Source organism: Clytia hemisphaerica, unplaced genomic scaffold (genome assembly GCF_902728285.1).
Source record: "Clytia hemisphaerica strain Z4C2 unplaced genomic scaffold, Clytia hemisphaerica genome assembly, whole genome shotgun sequence".
Lineage (NCBI taxonomy): Eukaryota > Metazoa > Cnidaria > Hydrozoa > Leptothecata > Clytiidae > Clytia > Clytia hemisphaerica.
Window position 1 is genome coordinate 5,384 of NW_027104601.1, and position 24,121 is coordinate 29,504.

At 37.3% G+C, this 24,121-nt stretch overlaps 2 protein-coding genes across 2 annotated transcripts; both read right to left on the bottom strand.

The window, feature by feature from the left end:
- Window positions 1–224: 224 nt before the first annotated feature.
- LOC136824136 (serine-rich adhesin for platelets-like) lies at window positions 225–22,721 on the bottom strand. The gene is made up of 17 exons (XM_067080297.1): window positions 22,540–22,721; window positions 20,796–21,428; window positions 19,250–20,013; window positions 18,379–18,853; window positions 10,759–11,217; window positions 9,948–10,151; window positions 8,863–8,978; window positions 8,112–8,283; window positions 5,776–7,572; window positions 5,369–5,458; window positions 5,159–5,191; window positions 4,603–4,719; window positions 4,102–4,262; window positions 3,593–3,737; window positions 2,971–3,078; window positions 1,216–1,620; window positions 225–705 (listed from the first exon to the last, which is right to left on the bottom strand). The coding sequence occupies exons 1-17, from the start codon at window positions 22,634–22,636 to the stop codon at window positions 620–622; spliced, it is 5,862 nt and encodes a 1,953-aa protein (XP_066936398.1). The 5' UTR covers window positions 22,637–22,721; the 3' UTR covers window positions 225–619.
- Window positions 12,666–18,197, bottom strand: LOC136824138 (putative uncharacterized protein DDB_G0282133). Its single transcript, XM_067080302.1, has 3 exons — window positions 18,167–18,197; window positions 17,631–17,865; window positions 12,666–17,034 (listed from the first exon to the last, which is right to left on the bottom strand). The coding sequence occupies exons 1-3, from the start codon at window positions 18,195–18,197 to the stop codon at window positions 12,738–12,740; spliced, it is 4,563 nt and encodes a 1,520-aa protein (XP_066936403.1). The 3' UTR covers window positions 12,666–12,737.
- Window positions 22,722–24,121: the final 1,400 nt, after the last annotated feature.

Consider the following 24,121-nt stretch of genomic DNA (forward strand, 5'->3'; position numbering starts at 1 on the left):
AATAGCGATTTATTTCTCGCTAATATGGTAGATATATAATATGTGTGTATGATGTATAATACATTTTCATATTTGACAGTTTATCATCTAAGTAGTAAGTTAATGAAGTGTTCTCTATAATTCTATTGGCAGGTAGTACCCACTCGTTCGTCTCTAACCTAAATATTTCCGCCTTTATCCATAGCGACTTTTTTGCAAAAGAACCATGTTCATCGCAAAGTTGGTGCAGTAAATTCGAATTAATTTAGCATATTTCTTCCAAAATGAGATATTCCGTTTTATGTATATCTGCAACAATTTATAAATCCATCAAATCTTCGCTAAAGCAAAGAATGAAGATATTGTGCAAAGAAGAGATATTGTCCTACGAAAAATCTGAAAGGTTACAAAATCCGATTGAGTTGCTTGATCAGTTCGTCAGTTCTTATGTCACGAGAGTCAGCCAGACATAAATCTTTCATAATAAAGGCTTCTCATTACTGCACTTGAAGTCTCTTTTTGTGAATGTCAGACATTTCCTTCGCCTTGAACCGGTTTTCATCGATTGGAGATTTTTATGCATTGTTCCCACTGGTTTGTTGGTACGTTGCGAAGACTCAAAAGTCAAGAGTGGATGCCTTCATTGACGCAGACTGTTTCCGATGGAACTGTAGATATCTTCAGACACTGGTTTGTTGGTAGTCTCCTCTGATACATTCTTCTTGGCTAAAAAAGAGAGAAGTAGTTTGTAAAATGTGATCTGTGGAGAAAATCCTATTTATTGAAACATGAATGGAAAGTACACTCCACCACAATTCTCATTTTCTAAATTGCTCGTCTCAGACAAATTAATCGTCCCAGTATAAATAGAACTAATATTTATTTCATTTTATTAAGACAAAGTACATCCATACCACCGTAATGCAAAAGTAGTGCATCTGGCTATGGTGCGGTCAAGTCGTACTTAATACAAAATGGCACTTGATACCTCTCCGCTTGATGTTCAGCAATTAACGAGAGGATCAAGGGTAAGTGGAGCAATCCAAGGAGAAAAAGCTCCCTACCTTCGGGTAGAGCACTATCGAATAAGGAACCTTGTTGTCGTGTCCGACTGCGGTCACAAACTTAATCATTAGTTCATCCATTCACGTCTAAATCGCGGGAGGTAGCCGACAGAATACATTCAACATGTTACGGACGTTCGGTGGACGGTGTATCCAGACTATTTTCACTCACCTAACACTTCATCTATGGCTTGTTCTTTCTCATCTTCTGTTTCTATTGCTTTTCCCACCGCTTTCCATCCATTGTTCAACGAACTTATCGCTTGTGGTGTAGGAACATGCTTCTTTTTGTCTCCCTCCTCTGTTCCACTCGAAATTATACTACCAACGAGTTCCTTAATTTCATGTTCTTTATCAACATCGTGTGAAATTACTCCAGATTTCTCAGTATTATCAGTTTCAGTATTTTCGTGTATAGATGAAAGACTTTTCCCTTTCACTGATTCACTCGAATCTATTTTCAATGCATCGTGGTTCCGTTTCGAACTGGTTATTCCCAAGTGTAATTTTCCATTGTGTGTTTTCCTTGGCACAACTACTCGATGATGTTTGGTTGATAATGTTTGACGTTTCGTTCCTGGTGAAATTGGAAGGAGATTAGTTCAATTTATACTGAGACGATTAATTTGTCTGAGACGAGCAAGTTAGAAAATGAGCGTTATGGAGGAGTGTAGTTTCCATTCATGTTTCAATAAATACGATCTCCTCCACAGATCACATTTTACAAACTACTCGTCCCAGACGATTTTTCCGTCTCAGTATAGATGGAGCTATTATGGATGGAGCTTAGAGATTTTTGCACCACTAAAATGAGTGATGGTGGAGTGATCAAGAGATCAGTACCTCAAACCAGGGTTCACGATTCAAATCCCCACTATTTCTAATCTTCCGTTCAGTTCTTAAGGGCTCTGACCATAGTGAATTTTTCATAATTGCCGTGTTTAAAATGTGTTTTCTGACTGATGTAACCAACAAAACTATGGCATGTTATACATTTTCTGTTAGACAAACTATTCCTGAATTCTGAAAATTCAAAAACTGCATTGAAAAAGTTTGATGAAGAAGAAAATGAAGACTTTTGTGAAGAAGAGTATTTCAACTTTGAAGAGCTTAGTTTCGGCGAAGAAAAAACATTTTGAAAATTTTTTCGCAGTAGATGGTGTATCTTTTACCGAACAATAAAAATGTTTGCGGAAAATTTTTGTAAATGCTTCTTTGTCTCGAAATCTTCAAAATAGTGGTTTTTCATCAATTTTTCATCTGGATTTTGCTTAAAAAACAGTCATAACTTTTGACACATCTTTTTAGAAAAATTTTCCGCAAAATTTAAAATAGTTCAATTCTTTGCACACAGTTTGAAAAAAGTTCGAAACAAAAAGGTTAATTACCCATTAAACTTAGCACTTTTTATAAAAGAAGGTGATGCAACGTATTATTAACGTCTTTTTAAAGTTCATAACGTCATTTTAGCAATTAAGTTCTTAATTACGCTTAAGGGATTTGATTAAAAAGCAATTTATAAAAGCAATTCTTTGTTAAAAGTGTTAAAGAATCTAAAACATAACTTTTATGTTCAGATACTAAAATCTATTTTCTGACTATGGTCAGAGCCCTTAAATAGCTAAGTCAGGTGGCCGTGGACCTCGTGAAAACAATCGAAAGACCACCTAAAAGTCTTAGATTAATGGGCTTTCCACAAGTTAATCCATCGACTCTAAGAAATTAAATATGATTTTTAGAGATAAGAATTTCATTAGAAAATAATATGGGTTGGGAAGATGACCAGCAGGATAAGTTCTTTGGACAAATGTGAAGTTTTCTTTCGACCCCAAGTTCACGGGCTATTACGAGGATGGCTCAAAACCCACGTTCAATTAATACTAATAGTCTTTTGGGAAGAATTTGTGTGATTACTTCCCACGCCTACCTGCGATATTATTGCCATCACCAAGGTCTGCATATGCGTTTTCTTTGTCTGTTTTCGCACATGTTTTCAAACACGAGCACATATCGACTAAACCACCTGAACCCACAGCTGAAATTGAGAGAAAAATTGGGAGAAAATAATTTATATTCCTTCTGAGCTACTAAAAAAATTATGGGAGTAGCAGTTTGAGACTCCGAACAGTTGCACATTATCTAGAACACCCTGCATCAGTGACTCTCAAACTGTTGCAAAAGTTTCATTCTCGTATTCAAAATTCTAAACTCTATCCAATTTAAATTGTAATCATTTAATGTCTTCTACAATCTGCAAAAATCTACTTCAAGCCATGATTGTAAAATGATTTGTGAATAACTATTCCTTTGTTCAAAAGAACAGTCAAATAGCAATAATTATTTTCAAAAATATTAATATAGTGTGCCTTAGGGTGAGGAAATGCCCCAGTTTCGTGAATTTAAGCAGAATATATTATAGGAAACAAAAATTTTCAATTCCTGTGTTTCAAATATCATACGAGGAAAGAGATCACAGAGCGTTGACAACAGAAACTGTTCGTTTTTACGGTAGACTGTTTATTTTTTTATAGTATACTGTTTATTTTTACCTAAGGGTTGCATCAACTCAGCCATGCGTTCACCAGCATCCTCTTTGGTCGCAGTGAGGACATCTCCTTTAGATGCAATGAATACGTATTTGATTGGTGAATTTAATCCACCAAAGTTCATCAACTTTTTCACACCAATATCACCCTTTAAATAGAAGAAAAAGAACTTGTTTCTGTGAAAAGAATTATGGACAAAAGAGGGCTCTCTGGAGTTTTAAATCTGGATCACCACGACTTAAATATCTAGCCTCGAGCTTTGGGAGTCCTTAGGATAATGAATAACCTGTAAGTTTACTCTTACATGTTAAGAATTTTTTTGTGCTACCAGATTACAAGCGATAAATTTTACAGACACTTCTTTGGGCAACCTTTTGAAAAGGAGTATTACCGTATTACTTCGAATAAACGCCCCCTCAAATAAACACCCCTCCTTTGAGGAAGAATTTTTAAAGAACGCCCCCTCAAATAAACGCTACTCCGAATAAACGATCAACACTATTTTCTCTCACCAAGCTTTTATAAACATCATTGAACATGAATTGTCCAGCGTTGCCTTTAGTTGCACCAATCACAATTTTCTTGTCACCAAGGGAACGAATGAAATTAGTCATGGCTTTCGCTGAACCAGCATCTTGCGTCGTGTCGAAATTCTCGCTCGATTCCACTTGACCTAGATGATTAAGTTTATCTTACGTGATAAGACAATTTTAAACAAAAATTTGCACTTTTTTATAAAAACATCCAAAATTTTCAAACCTTTGGATGTTCTTAACTCGGATATTTTTAGCCTAAAAATGTTCTTAACATGTTCTTATTTTAACCATTTTGTGAGTATTTTTGTCCATTTTCCTAAAAATCGGCCTTAAAATGTATGTATGTACTAACCACAAAGTCTTAAAAATTTGCGAAGTTCCCCTTTAATTGAATAAAACATTGGACAAGAAAAAATAGAGACCCCCTACTATTCGGGTCCTTAAAATACATATTATTAGACAACATGATATTCTCACCTGAAGGGTAGTCGACCACCACGAGGTTGAATCCATCCTCGTTACGGCTATACTCCTCACCACTGATTCTGATGCTCGCTTTTTTGTCCGATGATGAAACATCTAAGAGACGATTAGCTGAAAGAAATTGAAATAGTTCCAATAAGCATAAATGTGGTATGATGTCAGGGGTGGTCAAAGCAAATTTATCAGAAAATGAACTAGAATGCTAAGTCAGGCCCGGCGGAAGCGGGGAGACTGGGGAGACTTGAGCCTCCCCACTTTTGAGTAAATGAGATTTTTTCTCAAATTCTTTGCGAATTTTATCTCATTTTTAGCCTTCAGCCTCCCCACTTTTATTGTTGTTCCGCCGGGCCTGTAAGTAGTCCCAGCCCTGATCCGAAATGTTGAGTTACTTATAAGAAAAGTGTGTAATATTCAGATTTTAAAAGTAGGACTAGCAGCACGAATACATGAGAGACTCTTGTGCTATATAAAATCTGCTTTGAATGATTCGGTTTAAATGTGGCTGAAAATAGTATCGATGGTAACACTTAAAAGATTAAGTTCAACTTACAAGCAGCACTTTTCTCATTGCATAGACGGTTACCTGAAAAGAGAGTAAATTAAGGTTTAGGAATGGAGTTGGGTAAGTTCTAATCTCATGACACCAACCACACTCTGGTTAAAAAAAAGGTAACTTTTGTCAGAGAAAATTAATAGATCATCGTTATCATACTCTGATTAAAATGACCTATCTAATTTGCAGAGAAAACATAAATGTTACATCTTGGAGAGGAGCTTCGTTTCATGCTACATTTTTGATCAGGTGATTCTTCATCTGTGTTCACCAGCTCACCGCCACCGTATAGCGCTGCTAGAAGGGGAAAAAATTGCGTAAAACATCATGTAGAGGACTTTGAAATGTTTATAATTGAATCAACCCGACTCTTAAAGAAACAGTAAGAAATAACTGCCAAACAGTGAGTAAGACTTGTCAGAAATGAATATTGTCTGTAAACATATTTCTACGGAAATTTCAAAATTCATTGCCATACTAAGATACATTATACATGAAATACCTTCCTCATGTACAGAGAAAAATAAATCGCACAATCAAAAGATGACAAAAGGTTCAACAGATATTAATAAGACACGATAATGACCACTAGAATTCAACGAACGTGATAGTACCTTCTTTTGTAGGTGAAGTACTCCTGACACTAGCATACGGTGATTCCTTTGTTTGTGATCTCTCTGATGAAGTCTCTGTTCCTCGAGTTTTACACCCAAGACTTCGACACTCTCCACCATGGTCAAGATAACCTCCACCGTACCCGAAGCCTCCTACACCTCCCGATTGGGAAGCAGATCCAATGGGTCCTTGTCCTGTATACTCAGCATCGATATTATCAGAGTGGTATTGCGTTTCCCCACCACTGGTCAAAGCGGCACTTACACCACCACCTACACTGGCTCCTCCGACTCCACCTACTTCTCCACCAGCCATGAAATTATTGGTTTTTGTAGCTTGTATGATGTTTGGTAAACTTCCACCTAACCCACCTGCCAGTGCATCGGCTCCGCTTCCACCCAAACCAGCTGCAAGCGCCGCTAAACCGGCCGTACCAGGGGCTGAGCCTTGTTCTGCCAACGCTAACACAATTCCACCAATCAGCGCACCAGGTTTCGGTTTGTCACCAATAGCCTTCAAGGAGGCGGCAAGGGCGGCGTAACCAACAGCCGCCCCAGCTCCACCTACACGTTGCAAGGCTTGACCAATCTGATCAGCTAATCTTGTAGTCGACATATCTCTACTATCTTTCAAAAGATCACACAGGCTAGCGATTCCAGCAGCACTAGCCGCGCCTCGGCCACCAAGATCCGCTATGGATTTGGAAAGTTTGGATGCAAGACCTAACTTTAAAGACGCTTCTTTCTTCTTCTTTCCGCCTGCTGCAACAAATCCAGCTGCCATTAGAGAAGAAATACCGGTTGCTCCAGCGTCCGGAAGACCCAAAGCACTAAGCGCAGAGGCGAGACGTGATTCGCCGACGTTTCGGCTTCCTGATGCATCTGCTGCAGCCTCCATGGTTGAAGGAGCTCCTTTAGATCGTGCCTCTGAGTCTTCATCCTCGTCAGCTGATACCTTCCTCTGTTCCGCGTCTTCATGAGTTGATGCTTCCTTGGTCTCTGTAGCTGTTTGCTTTGGAAGGCTTTCAACGTTGTTGGATAGAAGTTGCATCTGTAACTGAGCTTTAATCCGGTTGACGTTGTCTAGCATTCCTTTGAGGAAGAGAGCTTGATTAGCAGTGGGTTTGCCGTTTTGTGTTGATTTTTTATTGGCTGTAATCTCCTGGTTATAGCTTTTTGCCGCTTCTATTAGACTACTGACTGGGTTGCTTGGGTTATTCATCAGGTTTGCGATATCTAGTGGTTGGAGATTGTTGAAACTTTTGGTAGCTTCGGCACTGGTGTCCTGTTGCTGTTTTTGGAGCAATGCATCGGTGTCTGCTTGTGTTGGATTGGTGCTTAAGGCTTGCGTACGTAGTGTTTGAATGAGGTTTGCCAGGAGTAGTGGATTGCTGTACATCGTTTTGTTGGGCATTGTCAAAACTTGCATTTGTTGTTGTTGTTGTTGTTGGGAAATAGGTGGTTGAGTTGTGGGTAGTATGGTTGTAGTTGAAGGCGTGGCAGTGGTGGTTGTAGTGGGTTGTGGCGTAGTGGTGGTGGTGGTTGTTGTTGTAGTTTCTGGTTGTGTAACGGTTTGGTTGTGAGAGATCGAGTCATTATTGTTGGATACAGGTGGTGAGTCTTGAGTGGCCAGTGTTGTATTTTGTAGCTGTTCGATATCTTTTTGTTGTGAGTGTTTCAACGTTTGTTGTTGGTGTTGTAACTTTTCTTTGGATACTTGTGTTGTGGTGTCGGCTAGAGGTTTGGATGGTGGTAGAAGGTGGAGCATTGATTGAAGACCTTCCACAATTGGTTGTCCTGGAAAATAAAAGTAAAGTTTGAAGATGAATTCTGATCTATAGAAGTGTTTTCATTAGTACATTTAGTCATAAAAACGGTAAATAGCCTTAAAGATCACGAAAACGGTAAATAACCTTAAAGAAAGACATCAAAATTCCATGATGCAAAAATGATTTTTTTGGCTTTGGTTAGCACACAGATCATGACCAACGGACCAGTTTTTTTTCAAAGTAAGAAAGTGTTTTTTTATTTTTAGCGATTTTGATAGATTTTGAAAATAATCATTGTTTTGATGTCTTCACATGACTTTTTATGAAACAAAAATGAAAAATTTCAAGATAGCAAATCCTTTTGTCTAAGTAAAGTTCAGTTAAAAGTATACTCTAGTCAATTTTCATTTCAATGTTTTTTTTTAAACTGATGATGGTGGTCGGATGACACCGAAACGTCTTAAATAAATTTTGATTTTATTAAAAATAAAATGAAGTCGCGAAATTTTTATTGAACTCATTCAGGAGGATCAACCAATTTGAGAATACTCTAGTCAATTTACAAACCTGCATCGATGACCACACTGATAATACTTGGTCCATCTCCAGCTCGCGTGTTTTCTTCACGTATCCATGGTAACCTCTTACGTATAATTTCAGGACCAGACAATCCAATGAATGCGTAACTTGCACGAATATCTAAGTGTTGGCTCACAATTTGATTTGCTCCGATTTTAGTCTAGAAGATATTGAGGGAATAAAAACAACTTCTATGGACAATAAAGTTCTTTTGGGTCTGAGAAACTATGTATAAGTACATAAAAACAATTTAAATTTGAGTTTTTTGGTTCAACGGTTATTTCTTAGTAAATTGTTCCACGTTGTTATTGTGGCGTATCGCTTTGCTAGCGTGTGTTGTGTAAGGTGCTCTAGGGTTCAGCATGAAATGCACTACAATTAAATTTAAATTCTCAAGGACCGGTTCTTTCGGAAATCAAATGCCAGTTTCTTTAGAATCTCCGAGCAGATTCTGATTACTTCACGCTAAAAACTCTAAAGGCCATGGCTTCGTAAGAAAATTTACCAGGGTTGGTGCACCGCTCTGATCTTTTTCATCCAGATTTGGGATGAATATTTAATGAACCTTCGAGCGTGCTAATTGGTTAAAGCAAAACAATCGAACCAAGAACAAAACATCAATCATAAGCATAAACATTAAAACCCAGTCGCTTTCTGTTATGAGATTAGTTTTTATGACAGTGATTTTGATGTTGAGAATTTGATATTCGTAACAAAACCTTAGACACACAGTACTTACGAAGCTTTGTAAAGCAGAATTTGAAAGATATGTTTTTGCATCGTCTTTGACTGCAATACAAATAATTTTCCATTGCGATAAACCATTCAAGAAATCTTCCATTCTCTCGTCAGCCCCTGTGGATAAATGAAATCGATAAATAATAATTCCAATGTCGCAGTAAAGGTTTAGTACCTATAGCTAGCAACTACTTTAGGCGTACAAACTTTCGCGAGCAGAAACTTTCGGGATTTTCGCAAATTTTGGCCCATTTCACGAAAGTAAATGTCATTAAAAATTCTAGGAAGGGCCATTCGCGAAAGTTTATGCTCGCGAAAAATTCTTGACAAAATAAAAAATCTGTAAAACTTCAAACTTTGAATAAAATGTAACTTTCATGACACTTTTTAGCCTGCTAAAAGACTAATAAGTCCAAGGACAAATGTTTCAAGCCAATCCAAGAAGTATTTATTCCGCTAAGGCATTTTTTCACGTGAAAATTCTCAATTTTACGTCCTGATTCGCGAAAGTTTGTGCTCGCGAAAAGTATTTTTCCGTTAAATTCGCGAAAGTAAATGTCGTGAATTTCGCGAATTTTCGTCCTCGCGAAAGTTTCTGCTCGCGAAAGTTTCTGCCCGCGAAAGTTTGTGCGCCTAAAGTACAAATAGACAAAAGCTGACAATTCCGGTAACTATGAATTGATGTGTTATATCATCAAAATCACCATGAAAATGTAGCAACCAACAAAAATATGTTTAATTCGTAGAGGAGTGCACTCAAATTCTAATTCAGCGGTTCTATAGTAGAGATTGTTGTGATTTTCCAGAGTTGGCTCTAAAATCGTAGACAATACACACATCAACCCTTAACGGTGTGGTCGGCTTTTGAGGGGACTGGTAATGAATTTAAAAGGAAATGACGTCAAAATTCTTTGTCTACAAGAATATCAATGCAATGCCTGCATACAATTTGACGTCATTCTTTCCTGGGAAACTGGAACCCAGTCTCCTCACGTAGGGGGGGGGGTAGAAACTATGTGAAAGATTGATAAGTGAATTGACCACTAACAATGTATCAGTGGAATCAATATGAAGTTATTGACTTACCAGCCTGGCCATGTGTATCAAAATTGACCGATTGCTCCATCTCTCCTGTCTGCAAGTCAAGTACAACAAAATTCAATCCCGGTTGGTTCTTACTTAATTCCATTCCATTGACGTTGATGGAGCCAACAGTGTCAGTGCAATGACTTCCGTAAAACGGTGGATCGAAACAACCCACTGATTTAATTTGGATACGTAATCGTCGCACTGTGAAGTATAGTAACATACATAACATGAAGATATTCAAATAGTTCTGACCAGCTGTCCTCAATTCCGGGGGGGGGGGCACTCAAGGTAAATAACCTACCGTACGTGCGGCCCTTAAGGATCCTTTTCCCAAGCTTCTTAAAGTACACCGTAAGGGTTGATTTCTCGCCCAAATTCGCTCAAAATTTGCTCAATTTCGTCAGCACTGTAAGAAGCCGATTTCAAAGGCCTAATAGTGTCCCCAGGGCTTCAATTAGTAGCTATAGAGAAGGATATATCGAGCATCATCTGTTTGCATACTGCACCATGCCTGGCCTGGATCAAGATAAGCCACAAAATAACTTCCGGTACTAACTGAGAGAACTATTTTTCTCATAAACTTTATAAATAGTAGACACTTCCACTGATCGTGAAAGCTCCCAAAATATCAAGGAAGGAGTCTAAAGTTTTAGATTCCCAATGTATTTGAAAATAAGTGAAAAATAAATACCATACGCTTTAAGTAACTACTAGTATAATCCGAAACAAGAATCAAAAGCTTCTAGACAAGAAAAGAACGTAGTAAAAAAGCGAAAACAGACAAAACAAAAGCATTGTTTATTCTTACCCCCATCTTCAATTTGTTGTGTTGGTTGATTGGCTGAAATCGTTTCAGTTCGTTTACCGGGACTTTTGTCACGTGATGGCAAGTCTTGTTCCATTTCTTCTTCGTTGCTAGGTGACGGAAGATTTGTTTCCATTCGTTTCCCATAGCTACGAAGGTATTTATTATGGCTTTGAATAACAGGTATTTCATCTTCAGGATGATTGAGAAAAGAAGGATCTCCCGTTTGTTCGAACTGGAAATTCCCCTCGGGAGAATCCTTGAACGTATTTTGAAAACTCTTCCTTCGACCGAACAAAGTTTCCATGCGTTTGCCGTAATAAGGGTCATTCCTTTCCATTTCGTCATTATATTTTTTGGTAGGGTGATTCCTTGAGAAGAATCGAACGTTTTTGTGTGAGGATTCCCTCCATCTGTTGATGAAATCTTCTGGTTCAATTTCATTTGTTTCTCTTTTGGATTCTAAACGAGTGAAGTAGCCGCACGTGAAAAGATGACTCAACATGGAGTAGGAGAGGCAGGAGAGTAAATTGCTTAACATCACCTGTTGTTATGGAAATTTGTTTATTGGCCAAGCATCGGGCCTTTGTCAATTTAAGATCATTTTGGAAGAAACGGCGCCTTGTAACAAACAGTACGGGTAATTAATAATCAATTGTCGATGTGTCTTCATGCCGATTCGGCTTCTTTTTTAACTCTTAACTATTCTAACTCTCAATAATTAACTTACAAGCATCGCTCAACCCTCAATACATATAGCCTAGAAATCTAAGCTAGTTTGATTCAGTCACTTGGATAAATCTGATGGTTAAGTTGTGACTGAATAACTAACAGTATTCCAAGGCAAGCTTAAAATCCGTAAATATAAAAAATCTTTAAAGCGCCGAAAAACGCTATATTGCCATAATCCGTGTGTCCTAGCCTTGTGAATACGGGCTTAGTAAACTAGGCTACAATACATAATAAATTAACATCCCCTAAAGACGACACTAAAGTAACAAATTTCCTAAGAAATTATCATGTCAGTGAAGAGTATCACCGATAGTAAATGAGTGGCGTCATATTGAAGTTCTTAACCATATTCGGCCTAGGGGGGGGGGCTGTTTCTGTTCGGAAGTCAAATTATTGGTAATAACTCCTGAAATAATAGAGCTTTTGCCATGAAATTTTCTGTTAATTCCTAACTTTTTATTTGGTTTCAAAATAAGAAAAAATTTGAAACCTAAAATTTTTCACACCTTGAGCATGATGGCGTTTTTTACAGTAAGGTGTCACAAAAATTGACACTTTTCCAATACAAATTTATTTTTAAATCGTTCAAACCGTAATTTATTGAATATTTAGGATAAAATAAGCATTTTAAACTCAGGCAACTTTTCTCTAAAGCGTTTGTTAGAATACAATAGCTATTTATAAGAACAAAGGAAATTTTCGGTTTTTACTCACTTTGGGCATGATGAGTGACGTTACCAAAAAAATTTTTGTCAAAAGTTACTTTATGTGACAAGGATCTTGTGTACCAAATTTCATCCAAAAAGACCAACTAGATCAAAAGTTAAGGGGTGGTACAGGAAAAGCCCCCTAGTTCTGAACCGCCCCTAAAAGCCTAGGTTGAATAGGGTTAAAGGGGCGTATTCACCCTAAATTTATTTATTAATTTATTTATTAACCGTGCAACAGATCATTACACTATAATTTTACAAAATATGGCGATATAGAAATTTTCTTTTTACAAAACTCTTCTAATATCGACATACATTGTAAAATCGCAAATTCTACAACTTCATTTTACCAGACGCATGCGTAAACTTTCGCTCTTTAAACCATTAGTGCCGTATCTTTACACTATTTGTAGAATATTGAAAATTTATATATCGCCAAAAATTGTAGATATTCTAGAGAGACTTCTTTTATGACTTCTAAGTTCATAACAAAACTATAATTTATTTACAAAAAATCTAATTGCCGAATTCGTTAAAATTCTACGTATGAGCACTTGGCACAAAAAGTTGTCGATTTTTGTTGTTAGCATTGGTGGAAAGGTGAAGCTCTGTAACCGAAGCTTCTGGAGAAAATGTGCCTGTTGGTTTGTAATGTTGTTGATCCTTATCAGATCTATTGTTCGTGTCTTTATAGTCTGTTGCAACCTCTCCTTGGTTCAACACATTTGAAAGTTTATGGTCTGTGAAATTGTTTATATAAATACGTTCAGGTTTTTCACTTTTGTTAGTTTTCTTGACTGAGGGTTTTACCATTGTATTTGAATGAGTCTGTTTCAAATTGTTTTTGTTGTTTGCGAATTCGTTTAAGTAAAGATGCAGGAGTCGGTTCGGGTTATCCTCTTTTAACTTATTGTTTTTGAATTCGTTCAGGTATAGGTTCAGTCGGTTTGATTTATCATGTTCAGACTTTGGTGTAAACTCGTTGATGTAAATTCGATCATTAGAAGGATCTTTAGGTTTCGCTGTTTGAAGTGGTGCTAGACCACTTGTCTCTATTTTGACAGGCGGTTCTGCAGCCTCTTTAAAGGGTTTTACACTTGTGCTTTGGCTTTTAGATGTTACGTCGTCTGGTACACCATAAAAAATCTTGCGACGGACTTCGGCATTTTCAACCGTAGAGTTCTTAAAATCAATATCATGGTTGGAACCACGGATTTCGGGATTTCCGTGTTCGATTTTACGGCGGGCAACGGCATTCTCACGAGAAAATTGATTAATGTAAATTCGATCGCTCTGTTGTGATTTGTTGATATCACCTGCAAAACTTGGCGCATGAGCTATTAAAGGATTTAATAATCTTTGGTCAGTACTTTTAGGAATCGGTCGAAATCTGTCCACTTCATCTGCCGAGTATTGACCATCATTAGGTGCGAGACGCTGTTGGTTTTTACTGAATTCGAGTACATCACTTGGCGCCTGCACAAAGGTTTGACTCTGTAGATCTTGGTGGCCGTCACGATTCTCCATACGGGCCAAAGTATCACTGAAACTATTTGGTGCGTTCGAATTTGAGATTGAAGTTTCAGGAATTTCTCCATGAGGTTCTACGTTAACAGTTTGGCGATAGGAATTTGAACCAAGATTTACTTCATTTTGTTCCAAAGGATAACCACTGTTCAATTCTACAGCCGCTTGTCGCCATATCTCAGTAGGGCTGATATTTCTTGGAGGTGATTCTCCCTGATAACCTTGGTTGTCGCCAAATCTATTTTTGGATTGTGTCAGACCTGCTTCTGAAACTTGTCTTTGATCCTCCCCGAAACGATTCTTCTGATCTTCAAATGAATAACCCTGGTCTGCGAAAGGACGTTCTTGATCTCTATTATTTCGTTGCGAGTCCAACATTTGGTTATTAGAATCGCCCATCGATGGTAGATGTCGATCTTTAGAATCTTGAGCTAAACTGACGCCATTATTTGCTTCAAGTCCAATATTTGCTTGACCATTCTGAACAGATTGCAATGGAAAATTTCGTTCATCATTTCTATAACTGTTAATTGAAGCGTCTTCTTTATAAATTTGGTGTTGACCAGGATAACTTTGACCTTCTCCTTCATGGTTCACTGTTTCAGGTGTTCTTTGAACATTCTCTCCCTTTGCAGCAAATGTCTTGTATTCTTGAGGATGGTTATCCAACCCTACTTGGCGTACCGGGTATTGATTTTTATCCTCGTTCTTATTCATAAAATATTGATTCAATTCTCCCTGATTGTCTTTACTTTCAAAGAACTTCCTTATCGGGCTGTCTCGATATAAAATTTCCTTGTTGTTAGAAAATTGTTTTCGTTGATCCATTTCCATCCGATTTTCTTTTTTTTCGAAGAATTTCTTACTTGAGTCGTGTTGACGAAAAATCTCGATATTGTTAGAAAGCTCTTTTTGTGGGAAATCGTTAAATTTATTGTCCCTCGAATCAGGGTTTCGGTTTAGTTCTTGAATACTTGCTACCTTCTCATTTTTATTCTCAAATCCCTTATGCTGTGGTTCGCCATTTGTCTTTAAAAACGTTAACTCTCCTTCACCATTGCTTTCTTCAAGTCTGCTGCTGGTCTCCTCCTGTGACTCTCTATTGTTATTCTCCTTGTGTGGTCCTTTATTAACCTGTCCATCTTTGTAACTGAAAGGTCTGCTGCTCTCTTCCTGTGATCCTCTATTTTCCAACCCTCCTTCGCTGTTGCTATTGACTTTACTGCCCTCACCCTGTGGTCCATTGTATTGTCCTTGTGTATGTTCTCCATCGTTGTGCTGCCTCTGCTCTCCTTCGCGGAGATCTCCATCTTGCACGGTCATTGATTGAGAGTGTCTTAGTCCTGCGCTTCTATCACCCTTCTCCTTTAACCACCTGTTACCTTCTTTCTCTTGCCGCCCTCCGCCCTCCCACAACTCTCCATCGTTCTCTTGTGAATGTCCACTCTCTTGCACCTCATTTTCTGTACGTTTTCTTTCTTTACGATGTTTTCTGTGTCTCCTCCCATGATGCTTTTTACGATTTACCGCTTCTTCACCAAAGGAGTCTGGTGACGAGCCTTTTGATTGGAGGAAATTGTATAGTTTATTATCCAATTTTCGATTTTGGAGTGCAGCGTTACTCTTCAAAAGCAAATCCTTTATTCTGATCGCTGTCGTTTTCAATTGGTTTAAATAATGAGAATGCTCTGATGTTGGCTTGTTAGCTTGGTTTGAAATTCGAGTTCGTGCGGGGCCACTCGCTTGATTGAAATCATCATCTGAAGTACTATCGTGCCTACTAGATTCCTGAGCGTCATCAGAAAAATTATTTGTTGTAAAATTATTCTGTCCTTCGTTGTTGTTCTTATTTTTCTGTTCTGAACTATCGGATTGTTCTTGGCTGTCTTTCATTTTCACATACGCTTTTTCCATGTTGGATTTAAATAAATTCCAAGACTTAATTGGAAGTGGTGCTTCGTTATTCTCATTTTGACTCGGTCCAGTCTTTTGCGCAAACCGTACTGCATCCTCAAGGAACGAATTCAATCCACCTTTAGCGGGGCCGTTTTTGTTTAACAAATCGCTGTAATATTTTGTAAGTCCTTCTCGAAGAGATTCTAACGGGTTGCTGGCTTGAAGGCGATCTTTGTCAACGTCTTCGACAGAATTATGAGGTCTGTTGGCTGGAGTTTGATTTTGTGTTCCATATCTTATAGAATTTCCTGTTAACGGATTGCGTTCTCGCTTAGCAGACTGTAAAGCCTTGATAAATTCAAACGGGCTCATCAGCAATACAGCGCTACGGCACGATTCCATACATCCAGGCATATTACTTTTGCAAGATAAATCACACAACGCTTGAACAGTGTCAGGGCTCTTAATAAACGTCGTAGGTTTTGGTTGACCATCATGTTCTGGTGTTGAACCTATAGGTTTTAAGCGTGACCAGATGTTATGTCGAGCATCTCCTGGATCGATTGTTAAATCCATGGATTTATCAGTATGAGCATTGCTGCTATCCGTATATTGATCTTTTAGATGGTTGACCAAAGAATCAACTGATTTCATGTTTTGTTCATTGACTTTCTGTTGGTGTGCTATGTCTTGGACAGCTTCAGTTATGGCTTTGATTGCATCTACATCTTTGTTTGTAATGGTGTGATTTTCTTGTATTCCTGGTGCAGGTGTGACCACAGTAAAGGGTAAAATATTGCTCGATGTGATGTTAAAAGAATTTGTGTTTGGTGTTGTATCGGGTGCGGCGCTTGATGATTCTGTAGCTGCCGTCGACGCTTTAGTATCACCACTTTTACTCAGTATCGGTACGTCCTTACTTAGACTCGATATCGGTACATATCGGTTCATCTCATTTTTCGCTCTACCTGATTCGAGTTGTTCAGTTTCAACTGTCGCGTGAAAAGCGCTCGCTCCGCCGTTTCCTCCAGCGATGACTTCACTGCTTTCAATATCAGGTTGGTTGTGATCAGGTTGACTGAAAGTTTCAAAGTGAGGCTGACAAATACCACTACGAGTCTTATTATCACAACCATCGTCTTGATCTAGCATGAATTTCTCGGTCGGTATATTTTCATTGGATTTGATAACCGATTCGGTGTATACCGGGGTATAAATCACATCTTTAGCACCAGGGTACAAAATGAGTTTTTTACAAATAAACATATGTTTATCATTGCAGTTAACATCATTCCATTCACCACTTTCACGCAAGATTGCGCAATCTTCATTATGGTAGGATAGAGAGCCACGCCTCTTATTGGTTCCATCGTCTGGCTCAAGATTTCCCCAATGTGTGTATTCCACTGGAGTGCTGAAAGAATGAACAACAGTATGAAACATTACTTTTCGTTTTTGCTTGCAAACTTTGTGAAAGAAGTTTTGAATTATACAAGAACGTTGTTATACCTTATCGGGGAAAAATATCGGGGGAAAGTGACGAAAATGCCTCTAGGTGACGAAATTTTTCCTCAATGAAAAAAAAACCCGACTAAATAAATCTCCGACATTTTTTTCCCCGATAAGGTAGTAAGAAAATCACTCTTTTTTGTCGATAGCCTTGTACCCAAACAACTTAATCCTCGTTTATAAAAGGTGGCATTGCGAGCGATTTGAATTTCCCTTTTTACAAATATCGGCCAATCAAAACTGAAGATAGACCTTTCAATGAATACAACTTAGAATTATTTTAAATATCGATTTGAATTGCAGACTTAAGAACTTGTTATAGGAAATTCATTCTTGTAATTCAAGGAAGTACACTGGCGAGGTTCAGTATACCGGTAAAAAGGCAAGGGGAAAATGTCATAGATTCACATTTTCAACAGCACCATCTCATTTCCCATACATATTACATTAGTTAGTTAAACTCTTTTAATTAACATCGAGGCCAAAAAAGAAAGCACTCACCTATCAACCCATTGGAAATTTCCTTCATTGACTCGATCATCTAATCCAATCCAATAATCGTTTGCCTCGATCACTACTTCATTCATGACAAAGTCTTGTTCCTTAGCGTTGCTAATGGTTGCTAGGTCACCATGATGGTGTTCTTTGCACATGCGCCGCGCGTCATCGTATTTCAAACGGTCACGTCCTAACGTATACGTCTGTTCATGTCCGTCTTCGTCAGTGTAAGAAATGGCTGTCAAAGTGAGAAAAAATAGAGCTACGTTACTTTTGTTATGTTTGATATGTCAGTCATCAGTTGTTAGTGAAAAATAATGAAGCAATCAATTAGGACGTAAAGTCGTCGTTCATTGTTATTTGTCAAAGAAAGAGAGTAATTCTGTTACAAAAGTTAACGGTATGTGACGTCAGCAATCAAAAATGTAAAAAAATAGCGGAGCGTTTACCTCGTCGTAGAAAGTTTAAACTATTCAAATCAAGTTAGTTTATCGTAGACTACATGTTTTTTTTTATAAGCATAACGCTTATAAGCATACGAAGACTCAGATTTGCAAAATTCCTAAGCATAACATGAGCATATATGCGTCTGCGAAAACATACCTTTTTAGATATTTTAAAAAGAACAACATGGCTTGAGTTAGGAGAATTGGAGACAGCGATGGTCGACCGTGAGCTGTGTAGGGAGGAGTATTGTTTGTTTCCAACCTAGGTCTTAAAGATGATAAGAAAATAAAAAAATCACACAAACCTCCAGCAAAGCCTTCATCGCTGGTCGATCTTTTCACTCGTTTGTTGATCGATCTTTTCACTCGTTTGTTGGTCGATCTTTTCACTCGTTTGTTGATCGATCCTTTCACTCGTTTGTTGGTCGATCTTTTCACTCGTTTGTTGGTCGATCTTTTCACTCGTTTGTTGGTCGATCTTTTCACTCGTTTGTTGATCGATCTTTTCACTCGTTTGTTGGTCGATCTTTTCACTCGTTTGTTGATCGATCCTTTCACTCGTTTGTTGGTCGATCTTTTCACTCGTTTGTTGGTCGATCTTTTCACTCGTTTGTTGGTCGATCTTTTCACTCGTTTGTTGATCGATCTTTTCACTCGTTTGTTGATCGATCTTTTCACTCGTTTGTTGATAAAGAAACGTTTCCTCTTCCTTCGCCTTCGTTTTCGTTTCTTCATGGTTTGAAATTTCTCCAAATCTCCGTCACTCATTATTATACTTCTCTGAAATTAGAACGGAAAAAATTGCTCTATATTGGAAGTTCATCGTGGATGGATCACGAGATTTACGCTTGGCTATTACGGTTTGTTAATGAACAGACACAATACATTGTTTCAACATCCATAAGACGAACTTATAACAAACGTTGAAAGAACGTTTTGGGCAAGCAGTTTGCAGATTGCAGATGATACGGTACCGAAAGTTAATCAAATTTTCTTTCTAAAGAGGACCTTTGAGATCCTATGATGGCATTCAGTTGCTTTGCCGATGTTTCAAAGTACAAAGAGCAAGCGATACATTCAAACAAAGGCTTGTTTGGGTGATAATTTCAGATTTTTTTGGGTGATAATTTCAGATTTTTAAGCAAAAGAACAAACTCAACATCAAATAAAACTCACATGTTTTGCTTTGACAGTTTTACTTTTCAATCTACCATTTGTTCTGCTTTTATACATTTCCCGTAACAGTTCATTTTGCATTTCGCTCAATTTGCGAGAAAGGTGAGATTTGTTCTCAGGTGTTTGGCGATTGAAAAATGGAGCCAGGTTAGCTTTTTTGTCTCCAGCACTTTGCGTATTAGAAAGTTCATGTAAAGCTGGGTTTCCACTAACAGATTGCAAATCACCAGTTTCTGGGTTTTCTAGAGTCTTATTTTGCACCAACATTGAGTTTTCATTATGACCACTATTGGTTTGTTGTGTATTTTCAACATCCATGCTAGATGAATCACTATTCATCTCCATCGTTTTGTTTTTAGCAAGCATTGAGATCATGTTCGAATTATCGTTCAATGATTTTAAAGCACCTTCGATGCTAACTGAATCCGCCTGAGCATCATTTGAAGTTTCTTGTGCATTTTCAAACTGACTTGTGTCCAATGTATTGTTTTTAACTGTTGGAGGGTTCTTGGGTAATATATCTTCCCTTGATGCAACATTCAAATGTTCGTGTTGTTCTAAAAGTATTTTTCCATTGGAGTCCACACCAATATCTAAAAGCTCTTTTGTAATTTTGTCCATGTCTAAATCAGGTGATGACGTCATCGTCGATGATGATTTTTGTGACGTCACACTTTTTAATGACGACGTTATGGAACGATTGTTATTCATTGTAGGGAAAAATGCAGCTGCTGGTTGTTGAGAGTGTACTCCTTGGATTTTACCTGAAAAGTTAAGGTAAAAATTGCTTTCAGCTTAAAAGGTCAAATTCTTTTTCTAAGGTCTCTAGAAGTCGCAAAGCTATTACAGTGGAATCTCCATAAATCGAACACGCATGGGAAACATAAATTTGTTCGAGTTAAGGAAATTTCGAGTTGTGGACTAAGGTTTATTTTTTTTATTTTTTTTTATTTTTTATTTTTTTATAGCAATAAATTTCGCAGGTCTATTGACCTCTATGAAACATTATTATAGAGAATTACCAGAATTACAGTTTAGGCACAAGGGCCTCTAAACCGTTCTTGTATAAAAAATCTTTTTAAAATATAATTTTTCACGAGGGCTTCCTCGTACCCTCCATTTAAAATCGTCATTCGATCTGGCTTTATTCATCTCGTCTGCTCTCTTTTTCCACTCTTTGATTTGTTCCCTCTCCATTTTTGTCAAGTCGTCGGTGAAGGTTTATGAGGCATTGTTAACTGAAGGGGACCATAAAACTTGTTCAAGTTAAGGGGACATTCGAATAAAAGAGACCCAACTGTATTTATTTTTGTTGAATTTGAAAAATAACGTTTTAACTATCGTTTGATTATCAAAGGCAAAGCTAGCTTAAAACCAATCTATTCAGAGTAAATGTTGAATTGCTTTAATGAGCTAAGAGAACAAAACAAGACAGAACCAAAGCTTTATTTTTTTAAACTCGAGACAGGGAAAATATCATAAAAGATAATTTCATGGTTGTTTGCAGTACATGAAATAAGAAAACACGAAATAAAATCTAACTTACCAATTTTGAGATCCTCAGCATCGAGAGCTTTTAATTCGTCATCTATAATCGATGAGTCAGCAGAAATTGCATCTTTCATTGTCCGCAAGCTAGGATATTTCTCATCATTCCTTTTCACCGGCAGTTCATTGGCTTTTGCTTCATTCGGATAAGACCGATATTCCTCTAAATCTTCAAGTTTTATTAAATCCTCGGTTTTCGTGATTTTTGTTTTGGTTGAATTTTTCCCAATGAAATTCTCGAATCGGTCACCATTCATATTATCTCCATAATAATTAGCATCTGTTGTTAAACTAGGTAAACCTTTCGCAGTGTACTTATCTTCTTTATCTCCGTCATAATTCAAACCAGCATTTTTATCAGAAAAGCTTCTCCCAGTAAATTGTCCTATTCCACCGTTCATATTATCTCCATAATAATTTTCACCCTCGTTATTATCATTATCAGGAGCTTCTGAATGTTCTTCCATTATTTTATCTCCATTATCGTCAGCTATCTTGTCCACGAGGTTTTTGGTGAGCGCGTCATTATGGAGAGCTTCGGGTGTCGCCAGAGAGGTTGGATACATCTCGTTTTCTTCTTGTGTTTCATGGTCGTCATGGTATCCGGGAACATCTTGATGCTTTGAAGTGACTGATGATGAGAGAGGAAGAGGATGGATTTATGGCTGTTCGGGATAGTATTAAGGTCTGAGGCCACTTGAAACAAATTTCATTAAAATGAAACAAAATCAAGTAGTTCATTTGCTAAAATTTTATTTCAAGTGCCCCCCCAACCTCGAGAAATCTCAACAAATTAATTTTTGTCACCGTCACGTAACTACAATGAAAGGTTTCAAAAGTTTTCTGCAACTGAGAAACCGATTTGTATATGTTTTATTTCCATCATTTGAGGTGGGGCTACTAGCAACTTTGTTATCAAATTTGTAACACTTTTCGTGTTTCAGTTTTCAAATATTTCTCTTTGATAAAAATGTTTCAAGTGGCCCCAAGCCTTTCGTTTAACGTGGGAACCTTGCTGATTGTTGTTAAAAATGTTTTGTTCAAAGCAATCCCTAGAGATTCTTGAGTCAGTGTGAAAATTCTTCTTCAAGTATAACTCAATTTTGGGGTTTGTAGGGGTTCGAAATACCGTTTTCCCGTCAAAATTTTTGCTGAATCCCGGAATCCCGAAAATTGAAAAAATAATAACACCGTCACACCGGCTTGTACAGGGCAAAAATGTACCTAAATACCGTCACCGTCTGATTTTAAAATACCGTTTTCCCGTCTCTTTTTTCGTCAAATCCCGTAATACCGTACTAAAAAGGGCCAATCCCGTCACACCGTAAAAGTACAAACCCCCCTCTCAATTATTCAGACTTGGTTTTGTATGCTTACAGAACACAGGACTTTAGAGAGGATGTAGGTATACTTTTTAGATTATTTTCAATTCTTCATTAGTCTCTTGTTAAACAATATCATCAAAAGTTAAATAAAAAAGTGAAGTGTATTAATAGACCGCCGAGAAACCTTCTTTCTTTGAAGGGAGGAATCAGTTTCGAATCAATAACAAAAATCATTACCCCGGTTAGCGTATAAGTTTCTGTTTTTTCTTTTCCTAAACAATCAGCGTTGCAAAAATTTTGACTATTATTCAACAGTGACTTTTTAAGATCTCCGTCCATTCAATATCTAATCATGATGGTGAAAAGCATTAAGTATCAAAAACAAAAATCACAAATTTAAAATATTGGATAGCTTACCAGAAAAGACGTGTTTGCTATGTACACCAGTCAATAAAACCAGGAACAACACTACCACCTTCGCCAAACCATCAACATTTAGCACCCAACGAAACATAATGATACCATACACATGGTCCAATGAGTTTTACATTTTAAAGCGTGGAATTTCAAACTTCATATTTATAGCTTTTGTTTTGTCTAAAATATAAATCCCGAACAATTTCAAAAAATTTCCTTAACAACCTTAAATGCTAGTTGTATATATAATTTATTTTTTCCAATAAACTTACATGCGAAGATAGTAGGAACATTGCCAATCTACACTAACCTAACTACTAGACTTGTTAAAGAATTATACCAAGCTGACACGTGTTTCAACGTCTTTGCTTATGTTCACAACGTCCATTTAACATTATATGAACGTTGTTTGTCAGCTGGGATGCAACAACGCTTAGTAGGAAATGATTGGTGAGTCGAGCAACAAAACACCCCTGTCTCACAGTCCCTGTGTAACTTTTCCTCCTTGGGGATAAAAGTCCCTATTGAAATCCCAATGAGGATAGCAATTTCTAAGGTTAAACAATCCAGTGGGGATGGTTTTGGGGTGCATTTTTTAAACAATGACTTTCGAGTGGGGATGAAATTAAAGTAAATTTCCAAGTAGAACAGAAATTCCAGGGTTCCCCAACCGTGGACGAAATATGTGTCAAATTTTCGAGTGGGGCTGGGGTTCCAGCGGGTCTGTGAGAAGGGGGTGTAATAAGTAATATGTATAAAGGGGAGGGTTTATGATGGGGTTGGGATTATCTTGGGGTATTTTTCCAACAGGAGTCAATTTTTGGCAGACACCCACCAACACTGGTACAATTCCATAACTATAAAAGATTATAGAGCATAACAAAACTGTAACATCAACAACGCTTATAAGGACCGGGACATAAAAAAATCCAAGCAAGTTCATAAACTATAAACAGCCTACCGTCACTAAAAACATATCCTTGTCCTATTAAAATACCTATTTAATCTACTATGCACACTCTGACTGAATCAAAGAAAACAAATTATTTACTTAGTAAAATTGCAAGCCCTTTTGCACCAGTGAAAAAGCAAAAATGAAGATTTAATTACAAAAAACGTTGTTTACTCACGTTGAGCACAATTCGAATTGACTGTTTCGAATGTTACTTTGTTTGTTTCCATGGTTTCCTTTTCATTTGTAAATTAACAACTTTTTGCTCAGTTGAGCGTACAAAATGAAATATGCGATTTCTAACCAAAGTGGATTCAACGGGACAATAAATCGGGGAAAATCAACTTATCGGGAAACACAAGTTGGTACAAGTTCTTAGCGAGGAAAAATTCTCTCTTCTAAAGATAAATCAAATATTTCCTGCAGTTTCTTGAAATTTAGTTAATTATCAGGAGTAATAAAATATGAAATAAGAAACATTTGATCATCTTCTATCAAAATCAAAAAAAATTCAAAATAAGTCTATGTTAGATAATTGGCAAATATCATACGTTTCAAAGCAAACATTCTTTCAAGGCTATTTTCGAAATTCTTGATAAGTTTAACGGCTGCTATTCAAAAAAATTATTT